The following is an 11,277-nucleotide window of genomic DNA, read 5'->3' on the forward strand; positions in this document are numbered from 1 at the left end:
AATTAGTCACAATCATGAGCTAAAAGAAGTTGAGGAGAAGCTAGAGGTGATAGTCGGAGTAAGAAATGATAGCAACAAGACCCAACACCCACAGTTGTGTTGCCAGATCAGCAACAATGGTGGCGGGATGAGACCAGCGGTAGAGACAACAAACCAGATCTGAGAGCTTCCTTCATCGTGGGAAGAGGGCTAACAAGAGAGAGGAGAAAGGAGGGAGGAAAAAAGAGTGCAAAGGGAGAAGAGAAAGTGGGAAGAGGAGTGTGGAGAAGACAAACTTGAAATTTTAAAAAACGCATCTTATGTCTTTGTCTCAACTCTAACGTGGTACACAAATCCACTCGTGTCTTATTTCTTGTCTTAACTAACCAAACAATAGAGTTATACCACCATGTCTATGTCGTGAGTAGACACATCCACTAACCAAAAGCTTCCTTAAGTAACATGCATCATGCTATTAGACAAAGGATAATGTTGCATTAGGGCGTACTTTTGAGTTAAGGTTTTGGGTACCGAATTTCCTCCTCAAGCCTTTTCTTTCCGTCTCTCTTCAAACAGATTTTAGAATTTAGAATAAGTAAGCCCTTAAACTATTTTATAATAACTTGTAATTTTTTACGGGAAAAAATCAAGTCTCTAGAAGCATTTTGAAGGACTTCTACATACATAAGCCTGTACACGAGAAAGCAAAAAGAGGCACAGATTAAAAGGGATGCATGATGATCTAGGACTAATTTGGAAACATACTCTCGATTTTGCAGATAATATTAATTCATGTGAGTCTAGTTCTCTTTTGACGAGAAGGCTTATTTTTTAAAACATCCTTTGAGGAGGCAGTAACATCCTTCTGTGGATCTTCATCGCTATTGTCGAAGCTCTCTTCATCAAAACTTTCGGTTTTGTCTGTGTCTTCTTCCACTTGAGGAGATCTCTTAGCAGTGTCTTGTTTTGACAACTGATCTCGAAGCTCTCTCAATTTTGATTTCTTGGAATTTAAGACCCCCAGAAACTAAAATAAATACAAGCAGATTCAAGATCTTTGTGATTGTCAGTATGATTAATTAACTACAATGATCAACAGTCGTTCTTGAGTGACACAGGGCTGATCATGCTATGCAATCAAAGACAACTTTCAACAGACCATAGAGATTACCATATAACAAATGCAAAGAGGTAAGAAGTTACCTTTGTATAGATTTGCGCTTCAAATTCAGCCTTCTCATTGGCGACTCTCTCACTTTGGGCTAAACATTTTTCAGCTTCCACTTTCATGTTCTCATACAATTCATTTTTCCGAATAACTTCCTCCTGTAAATGCATTGATGCATATAAACATGTCAAACTATACTTAATAAGAATTGCTTTTTATAGTTGAGTTAACACTTCTAACCCCAAATTAGCCAACTCATTTCGTGTTGTGTTCCTGACAGACATACAGGACCCAAATACACCAAACTTGAAAAATCATCAGAAAATTCCATATATTTCTAGATGAGATTATCAATTTATAATACTTTTAGATATTTATAAATGTCAAACTATCAAGTCTAATTACCTGTGCCAATAAATGAATGAGTAAATAAAACAATGATGGAACAATACTATGAAGGTCTTAACCACTTCACTAACTCCATTTTCCATAATATAAAAAGAATACAGGTTTTATTAGACATGATAAATTGATAATGGAGACCTTTAATCTCCCATTTCACCCAACTGAACAACGGTGCATAGTCATTACCAATAATCATCCCATGTATTTATCTTTAATACTAATTACTACTTATAAAGTCCACGAGTAGATACTAGATAGAAACTTAATTAACTCCACAGAAAAGCGCTACCTACACGAGAAAGTTTTAGATTAAACGAATGCCATGATAGGACAATTTCAAGGTCACTAACTTCTGGTTTATCAGGAACTAACAAATTTTCTTAAGAATGACATCTCCAAAACGGTGCCGATTACGAACAAAGAAACAGAGAAACATAAAGAGACAAGTGAAATTCATCGGGCGAAATAATCTTACACTAAGTGTTATGTTTGCATCCATGAGAAAGTCCAAGATTTCTGCAGTAGTTTTTTTACAGTTAGGAGACTGCTTGCATTTCCATCTCCATTGAAGAGTCATACCTTCCTTCTCAAATGTCCATGACAACTGCAATGTTCGTAACAATTACATAAACAACAGTAATAGCAGTACCTTAAGCAACCAAATAATCAAGACATACTAAAATCTTCAAGGTATCAACCCAGCAATAAATGAATACTCTGTCTCACACTCACAGGTTCTGTTTCTTCCTTCAAATTCAGCACAAATATGCATTCCGTAAATTTCAATCGCAAAGTAAACTACTAACCCAAAACACACTACAGTAGCAATAATAACACAAGAGTTTACCCTTTTATGGCCATCACCAGCATCAGCAAAGTCATAAACGGAACCAGGTTGCTGAAACCCTAAGTATCGTTCAGCCAACTCCACATACTCCGAAACTGGTTGGTCCCACTGAGAAGCACGCTGGTTCACCTCCTCCTCCGAAGCTTCAAAAGATCAGAACTTGATTATGGTTTTGGCATTAAATTAGAAATGGGTAACGGAAAACGAGAGAAAAGACGAAGGGTTTGAAGGGTACCGTTGCAGAACCAGGCGTTGAAGCCATCGGTGATGGCAAGGTCGAAGCGGGTGGGGAACCAAGTTCCCTTGACAAAGATGGGTTCTCCTTCTGTGCTGTTAACTGGAATCAAGAGCTTCAAGCATGTGTGCTTCTTTGTTTCCTCCATTTTATGTTTCAATAATCTCCTCCAGTTCTCTTCACATTGTTGCAGTATCAATGTATCACTATGACGCTACCTTCCCCCTCCCCTCCCCCAAAACGCTTTTTTTCTTGCTAACCCGACCCGACATTACTAACTATATATATATATATGATAATCGGGTGTACATAGCCCAGACCGGCCTGGATCCGAAATGTTTTGAAGGACCCGATCCGGTGAACATACACTTCTCAAAATTAGGACATGTATTCACGCACACATAATGATAGGGGTGTCCATGGATCGGATCATATCCGCAGATCCGCGGTAAATATCCGCATCCGATCTGAAAATTGCGGATACGATCCGATCCGCAAATTGATCGGATCGGATCCGATCCGCACCCTTTGCGAATCGGATTGTGGATATCTGCTCTACATCCGCGTATTCGATCCGCGGATCCGTAGATCCGCACTATAATAATTAATAAATATATATATATATGTTTGGTATTATATTTAATTGTTTGTATGTTTTAGTTACTTATTATTATTCATATATTATATTATTTTATTTTTGTTATTTAGAGAGAGTTTGATTAAAATTATTTTAGGAATAAATAAGTTTAAAAGTATGAAAGAAATATTTTTATCGAACTTTTTTACATAGAAATATGAATAAAAAGAGAAAGTTTAATTATGCGGATATATCCGATATCCAATCCGATCCGATCCGCAAATGTGCGGATCGGACCGGATCGGATCCGGCACTAAAAAGTGCGGATATCATATCCGATCCTATCAGATGGAAATTGTGCGGATCGGATCGAATTTTCGGCCATATCCGATCCGATGCGATGCGCAGACACCCCTACACAATGAAGATTGAAGGCAACTAGTAAGGCTGAGGCAAAACCCTGAAGCCTGAACCCCGTCTTCTCTTCTCAGCACACAGCCGGTGACGGCACCACCCTTTCCCTCTCAGCCCTCTCTCCGTCTCTCACCAGCATCAGAGTCACCTTGCCCCGCAGAGAAGCTCCTCTGTTCGACTGTTTCTCGGCGACAACTGACGACGATCCTCAGCGAAGTGCGATGGCGTTTCTCTACTGCCCCCGGTCGTCTTTTACTTCTCTGCCACCATCAGTTAGCCACTAGAAGTCACCACCTCTATTCTGTTAGCCTCGCCACCTCTGCTCTGCTCTTTTTTCCAGTTGTCTTCTTCTATTCTCTGACCTCTGTTATCTGATTAGGGATTTTGATTATTGGAACTTTTGAGTAGAAGTGTTGATTATTGTTCTGATTAGTATTTTGATTATTATTTTGATTTCTGATTACCAGTAATGGTAGTTTCTTTTTTTTCTGCAAAATAGTAATGGTATTTTAGTATTTTGATTCTTGTTCTGATTACCAATAAATTGAATATTGTTGGTTATTGCTAAATCTGAAAAAATTAATTAGTTATTTTTAAAAATTAAAATTTAATTAAAAATTATAAAATATTAAAAAAGATATTTATTTCTTATTAATAAAAATTTAATATTTATTGATTGTTTATTTTATATTTTTATTTAAGTAAGACGAATTAATTGATTTAACTAGTAATTTAACGATTAAATCAATAAATTAATGACTCAATAATCTTGACAGATTCGATTATCGGTTCGATTTTGACAACGTGCAAGTGCCGTCTATCTCATTCTCAGAGCGGTGAGTTGATGACTGTGATACTGATCAATTCGGAGTGGTTGATGATTGATAATACCGTAATACTACCTCGGAGGACAATCATGGCAGCCCTTCAACCGAGTCACTTTAACGATGTCACTGTTGTCTTGCTGCTACTTCTGTGCACCATCATCACACCCTTCTCTTCCATTTCAGCTCAACAGCATGTGAAAGACCCTTCAATCACATCAACCATGGAGCAATTCTCCGGTTATGCAATCCATGAGCCTCACTCTTCCCTCTCTTCACTCTTAGTTGATGCTCAGGGTCTCCAGAACCAGGTCCTTGAACTCAAAACTCACTACCTCTTTGGATTGTCATGATGATTGTTTTCTTTCTTGACATTTTTTAACTGTTCTGTGTATTCTTCTTTTCATTAGATTGATGAGCTCTCAACATTTTCTGATTCACCTGCTCCATCAGTAACAAGGGTCTTGTATACTGACAAGGATGTCTTGGCCCGCAGGTATATTTGTGACAAAGTTGTTTCATTTTTTTTTTTTTGGGTGAAATTTTAGGATGAGGATGCTTTATTGGATTCGGTTGTGGTGATGCCAAGTTTTCAACCACAAATCTTGTGAAACTATTCTTTTTGTGGGGGAAAAACCTTTACTTTTTTGGTGAAAATGAGTGCCCTTGCATATTTGTTCATTTCACATTAATTGTTGATTAAATGGATAAAGTAAGTGGCACTTGGTGTTGTCTTCTTTGCTCCTAATATATATACTAAAAGTAATGTAAATAAATAATGATATGGGTTGTAAGCATAAATCAACTAGAAAATGCTAAACAAATTATAAATGAGAATGGTGTGTAGATAGCTCTTGAGGAAGCTAAGTATACAAAGTATGTATGGCTGTATGCAGTAAAATTAGGTGTGGTGTTTTGCAAAAGGAACATTGTTGATATAGACAAGAAAAGGAGACGTAAGCTTCTTATTTTCAACCTTTGCATGCATACATTAACTCTAAAAATACTATTCAATCTGCCAAACACTTGAGCTTGATCATGTTCCTGCTTTGAATGTGAAATGTCTGCATTTACAGATTTTGCTTGTTCCATTTATAGGTATGTAAAGAACTTGATGGGACTTGCTGGTCTATCTGTCAGAGAGGACACTGTCGGTAACATTTTTGGTCGATGGTGAGTTCTCGCTGTCTAACTTCTTACCAGGTTGTCATTGACTTGGCCTTCAGTCACATTGATGTTATATAATCCCTGGCTTAACCGTGTACAGTGTGACTGTAATGTTACGAGCTACACTCACGTGCAGACTTTATGCAGGGATGGTAATGAACCAGAGCTTGCTGCAGTTGCAACAGGTTCACACATTGATGCTATACCTTACTCTGGAAAATATGATGGAGTTGTTGGTGTTTTAGGCGCTATTGAAGCCATCAATGTGCTTAAAAGGTTTTTAACTTCACTTATTATTGCTGATTTAAGAATTAATAAAGTACCAAAAACTTTTAATTATTATGGTCTCTTATTAATGAGAAAGCCTGTGTACAATTCAAACAACATATGCTTAGCGAAGTTAAAATAATGTGAAACTCATGTTTCTCATCTGTATCATATTTCTGAAATTATAGCCTTAGAGATATAGCGAACCAAATCAGACATAAATTATATGTTATATCCATATTCTGTGTATTTTTCAGCTTGGAGAAGTATGAATGAATTGTTGATTTTTAACCAACACATTGTAGGTTTAAACCATTTTAGAACAAAGAGGAGTTCCACCAATAACAAACCCCTTAGAATTTCTTGCTATAACAATGTGATGTTGACTGAATTTTCACAGGTCTGGCTTTAAACCTAAGAGACCACTGGAAATCATATTGTTCACATCGGAAGAACCAACGCGCTTTGGAATAGGTTGCTTGGGAAGGTCAGCAATGGCTTTAAGTACTGTATCATAATAGGACTCCTACTTGTGCCTATTTTTTTGTCAGTTATGTCTCACATTTTGATCAACTAAGCACACCATGTATTCTACTATAAGTTTACTTGTTTGTTATTATGTGCAGCCGCTTGTTATCTGGAAGTGAGAGTCTTGCCAATGCTCTAAGTAAAGCAACTGATAGTCAAAACATATCCTTCTTAGATGCTGCAAGATCAGCTGGTTATGCGAAAGATGTCGATGACTTATCCAGTGTATTTCTAAAGAAAGGGACATATTCTGCTTTTGTAGAATTACACATAGAACAAGGGCCTATTCTAGAAGCGGAAGGTGTGTTTCTTTGATCTAACATAATCTTTGCATTAGCCATAACTTAAAATGTTTATATATTATTTGTTTCTTGACGCAGGTATCTCTATAGGTATAGTTACTGCAATTGCAGCTCCAGCGAGTCTTAAGGTTGACTTTGAAGGCAATGGCGGCCATGCCGGTGCTGTCCTTATGCCTAACAGGTGACAGCTATCATAAAACATATCTTTTTGCTTTCTTTTATGGAATTGCATCCTTATCTTTTCTCTTATACAGTTTTTCATATTTATGCCTTTTTCAAATTCATAGTTTTCATATCTTTCTTGATAATTATTTTTTGCAACTATTCAGTATCCTTCCTTAATCATGGAAAACTGTAGTGTTGAGTATCTGACTATGAAAATTGAAGCTTATTAGTGAATAATCTATGCTTCAAGTATAAATTATGGACTATGCTATGTGTATACCAAAATCAGCCATCAAAATTAGCCACCAGTATAAAATACTTGCTGGAATACGAATACATGTTGAAAATAAATTAAGTCACACATGTATTTATACACAAATACATTGGTGGATTTTAATGGCTGATTTTTGGTGTACGAATAGCATTTTTGATAAATTAGAAATTATTTGGTGCAGAAATGATGCTGGATTGGCTGCTGCTGAATTAGCCCTGGCTGTTGAGAAACATGTGTTGGAATCTGGGTCTATTGATACAGTTGGCACTGTTGGTAAGTCGTTTTGACATTTAAGTACTTTCAATTCCATGGAATCTATGGTGACCTGTTCCGAACATCCCCCTGCATAAATGAAAATCAAGAAAAGCACCTTCCTTAGTCTCAAATTTTCATTTAAGCCAATATATTTTATTTTGCAAGGTATCTTGGAACTGCACCCTGGAGCCATCAACAGCATCCCTAGCAAAGCACACATCGAAATTGGTGTGTATTATGTGACACATTTTCCAATGCATGGCCTTCTTTATTTGATTTTATTGGTACAAGAGAATTGCTCAGTTTTTTATATGTCTAACTAGGGATCATTTCAGTTTCTATTGTACTTTACTTAATATAATTATTTTTTGTTCTCATAGACACGAGAGACATTGATGAGGAACGAAGAAACAATGTGGTTGAGAAAATTCACCAATCAGCGATTAGAATAACCGAAACTCGTGGTGTCAAGCTTTCTGAGTTTAGTATCATCAATCAGGATCCACCAGCCCTTTCTTCTGAGGCAGTCATCAAGGCAATGGAAACTGCGACGAGAGAGCTAAACTTGACGAGCAAGTTGATGATTAGTAGAGCCTATCACGATTCATTGTTTATGGCTAGGTAATTCCAAAGAAAAATGACTGTGGTTCTGAATCAACAAAAATATATATCAAATCTTCTAAAGGTAGTATAATTCATGTTAGGTAGGGTTAAGTATACTTTTGCACCCCCCAGAATTTCCATTCTGTCACAGTTTTGGCTTGATTTTTAACTCGATATATCTTTTATTCACTTTTGATTAGAATATTAGGAATCTTCTTGTGTTAATTGATATTGGGCTTAGTGCATCCCCCCCAAAAAAAACAAAGATATCATCTCACAGCAATCTAATATCATATATTTAGAAATTAGAATGATATTGAGAGCATGCTTTCTCTCTTTTCCTCTTAAAGCTTATAATTTCAAAACTTTTGAACATTTTGGAAGTAGCTAATAACAATTATATTAGCATAATTTAGTTTAATCATTACCATGTTACAATCAACCAAACAGTTCTTTGCTCTTATGTGAACAGAATATCTACTCTAAATCTCTAATGCACATTGTGTCTTGCAGGGTATCCCCAATGGGCATGATTTTCATTCCATGTTACAAAGGTACTCATCATCTTTTACTATTCGTGCCACATACTCACATGTTCTAATTCGATACCATAATACTTTAGAATTGTTTGTTCTTTTTATGTAATTAAATTTACAATTTAATTTTGATGTACTATCAGTGTAAAGCAGCTTTACACGTGCATGGGATTACTTTACTCGCAAAAATAACTACCGTTTACATTTACCGCATGAATGGTCATCCAAAAGAACTGATGTTATTGGATGACTTGGTAAAACATTTTACATTGTCGCTGCATCAGAATTAAACTCTTAAATTAAACGACCAACCCTAGCCAGAAAGTTGAGCTCTAGTATGTGAAATCTCGGATTCAATGAATGAACTTACATTAAGAATCATTCCGTAACTTTCTCTATTGAAAATGCTAATACATTCACTTGCATGTCGTGATGCTATCTGGTCTGCATTCTGATTTATCTGAACATTGGTTTGCAATTTTTTTTTTTCAGGATACAGCCATAAGCCTGAAGAGTTTGCAAGCATTCAAGATATGTCAAATGGAGTAAAAGTATTAGCACTCACACTTGCTAAATTGTCCCTTGAGTAATATCTTCTGTAGTGATATTTAGTATGTACTCACCATTGTAGAGCAAGGATATGTAATTTAATAATACTGATTAAATAATGTTAAATTTAGATGTACCCCATTACAGTGGTTGAACTTAATCCATCTAATATGACCAGTGAGCATTAAAGAAACACTTTTCGTAGAAAATGCTACCGCTTTTATAACGTTGCCACTTACCACACCGGAAAAGAAAAAAAAGTAGTATAAGTTTAATTCAAAAGACAACAGCAGAAATTAATTAGAAAGGAACTACTAAGAATCTAAGATACTAAGATTGTAGAATCCAGTTGTATATAACCAACTAGAAAGAATATCATTATTATATTATAATACGTTATATTATATTATATATGTATTAGTTGTAGTAATCTATATTTAGAGAGATGAGATCTTACTTTTCTCAATTGGCCACACATAGAGTTTGACATTCTCATTTGTGATTATGATTGATGGAATAGCTGGATTCAACTAAACAAAAGCAATTAGGAAAAATAAGGGGGAAATTTATTTTTAGTTAGGCTGTTCTGTTGGAATAGCACAGCACTTTGTGGATACCTTGAATGTGTGAATGAGATTGAAGGTTGCAAAGGTATGTATTATAAGAAAAACTTTAGGTAGTTTGTTTTGAGATATTGGGACAGAGATTGAGAGACTGAGACACAGTATCATGTTTGTTGGCTCAAAGACTAACACTAAAATTTCTGTCTCTGTCCTTAAAATTTTAGTATTTCAGTACTTTCAAAAACTAGGGACACAGGGAACTGAAATTTTTAGAGACAGAGACTGAAATTTTAATAACATTTTATACCTAAAATATCCTCATTTTAATTAATTAATTCCAATTTTATTTTTTGTGCAAATTTAATTAGAATTTTATTCTTGTTTCAATTTATGTCTCTCACTTTGCACCAAACAGAATATTAAAATTTATTTCGATCTCTGTCTCTTAGTCTCTATCTCCCAGTCTCAGCCTTTCAGTCTCTATCTCTCTATCAAACGCCACCTTAGAGAAGACAACTGACTTTGAGTTTGGTTAAGATATTGTTTTAATCCCTTGAGCTAAATTCTAATTTTATTCTTAATATTTGAAATATCTTATTTGTTTTTAACGTTTTATTTCATTCTATTTAAGTTCTTTAGTAAAAAATTTACAATTACGATTGTTATCATTACATAGAAAAAAATATTTTTTAAAAAAATATTATTTTTATTAAAAAATAAAATAAAACAATTAAAAAAATAAGATATTTAAACATCAAAAATGAAATTAGAACTTGGCTTGTAACTAAGCAACTGTTCTTAAAACTTCTTGTAATATTAAAGGTAAATTACTTTTTTATAATTTATGGCCAGATATTGATAGTGTAAAATATTTTATGTAGTTGTCCATTTATATTTATTGGTTTATATGATCAATTACGGTCAACACAAAAAGTAGTTATTTTTGTTGATATAATATTACATAATTAGATAATGTATATAAAATTGTTTTATAGACAGTGTATCAAAACTAAATTCTATTTTAAAATAGATTCTATTTTCTCTTGATATATCGGGCTGCGTTTGTTTCTGAAAATAGGACAACGCAAGACATTGAGAACAAGACATAAAGGACAGAGACACAAAATTGTGTGCTTTTATATTCTGTTTCGTGATAAACTAGAACAAATTATGAAAATTCAATTTATTTTCATTTTTTTTCATTCAAAAAATTTGAGACGAAAAATATAATAATAAAAAATATAATTATGAAAAATTAATAAAAATAATGCAAGAAAAAATGAAAAAATAAGTTGTATCCCTTGTTAGGATCTCCGTATCCTTTCTATCAGGATAGACACAAAATACACTAATTTAGTGTCTCTGGACACATTGTGTCTGTTTATATCTCCTCTATCAAACACGATTTTGTGTCTCTGTGTTCCTGTCTCAGTGTTCTGTCTCTATAAACAAATGCTGTCTTGTGGACTTTGGTGATTTCAAGCAAAAGATGATCAAACTATAAAGAATTTCCACACCAATCGTATTCCAATTTAACCAACTAAGCAACTTAGAAAATAAGACAAAGGTCTCAAAATATGAATTTCTAATGCCAATAACATAAGGTCTGCAACCGAAAA

At 34.6% G+C, this 11,277-nt stretch overlaps 2 protein-coding genes across 6 annotated transcripts; one reads left to right on the forward strand and one right to left on the reverse strand.

Moving 5' to 3' along the window:
* Positions 1 to 575: 575 nt before the first annotated feature.
* On the reverse strand, positions 576 to 2,891 carry LOC107619216 (DNA repair protein XRCC4). 2 transcript variants are annotated; one of them, XM_016321461.3, is made up of 6 exons: positions 2,635 to 2,875; positions 2,400 to 2,542; positions 2,028 to 2,156; positions 1,183 to 1,305; positions 745 to 1,006; positions 576 to 669 (listed from the first exon to the last, which is right to left on the reverse strand). In XM_016321461.3, the coding sequence occupies exons 1-5, from the start codon at positions 2,780 to 2,782 to the stop codon at positions 770 to 772; spliced, it is 780 nt and encodes a 259-aa protein (XP_016176947.1). In that variant the 5' UTR covers positions 2,783 to 2,875; the 3' UTR covers positions 576 to 669; positions 745 to 769. The 2 variants fall into 2 exon arrangements, with proteins under 2 accessions (XP_016176947.1, XP_016176946.1); XM_016321460.3 differs by having other exon boundaries at positions 576 to 1,006; positions 2,635 to 2,891.
* Positions 2,892 to 3,405: 514 nt separating this feature from the next.
* UAH (ureidoglycolate amidohydrolase) lies at positions 3,406 to 9,288 on the forward strand. Of its 4 annotated transcripts, XM_088500257.1 has the most exons (14): positions 3,661 to 3,928; positions 4,402 to 4,461; positions 4,636 to 4,760; positions 4,860 to 4,945; positions 5,548 to 5,622; positions 5,764 to 5,892; positions 6,284 to 6,370; positions 6,510 to 6,712; positions 6,792 to 6,894; positions 7,334 to 7,425; positions 7,573 to 7,635; positions 7,788 to 8,028; positions 8,524 to 8,564; positions 9,039 to 9,288. In XM_088500257.1, the coding sequence occupies exons 3-14, from the start codon at positions 4,674 to 4,676 to the stop codon at positions 9,134 to 9,136; spliced, it is 1,305 nt and encodes a 434-aa protein (XP_088356383.1). In that variant the 5' UTR covers positions 3,661 to 3,928; positions 4,402 to 4,461; positions 4,636 to 4,673; the 3' UTR covers positions 9,137 to 9,288. The 4 variants fall into 4 exon arrangements, with proteins under 4 accessions (XP_016175660.1, XP_088356381.1, XP_088356382.1 ...); XM_016320174.3 differs by having other exon boundaries at positions 3,406 to 3,928; positions 4,402 to 4,760; XM_088500255.1 differs by having other exon boundaries at positions 3,628 to 3,964; positions 4,458 to 4,760.
* The last annotated feature ends 1,989 nt before the right edge of the window (positions 9,289 to 11,277 follow it).

The sequence above is a fragment of the Arachis ipaensis genome, chromosome B9 (genome assembly GCF_059453495.1).
Source record: "Arachis ipaensis isolate K30076 ecotype BB chromosome B9, ASM5945349v1, whole genome shotgun sequence".
Lineage (NCBI taxonomy): Eukaryota > Viridiplantae > Streptophyta > Magnoliopsida > Fabales > Fabaceae > Arachis > Arachis ipaensis.

Bases quoted from the DNA above. Each gene is read 5' to 3' on its own strand.
- LOC107619216 (XM_016321460.3), bottom strand. From the start codon at position 2,782: ATGGAGGAAACAAAGAAGCACACATGCTTGAAGCTCTTGATTCCAGTT. The intron at 2,157-2,399 runs GTAAACTCTTGT...CGAACATTGCAG, and splicing joins CTGGTGATGGCCATAAAAGG to TTGTCATGGACATTTGAGAA. The intron at 1,306-2,027 runs GTAAGATTATTT...ATGCATTTACAG, and splicing joins ATGCAAACATAACACTTAGT to GAGGAAGTTATTCGGAAAAA.
- UAH (XM_016320174.3), top strand. From the start codon at position 4,470: ATGACTGTGATACTGATCAATTCGGAGTGGTTGATGATTGATAATACC. The intron at 5,893-6,283 runs GTTTTTAACTTC...GAATTTTCACAG, and splicing joins GCCATCAATGTGCTTAAAAG to GTCTGGCTTTAAACCTAAGA. The intron at 7,426-7,572 runs GTAAGTCGTTTT...TTATTTTGCAAG, and splicing joins TGATACAGTTGGCACTGTTG to GTATCTTGGAACTGCACCCT.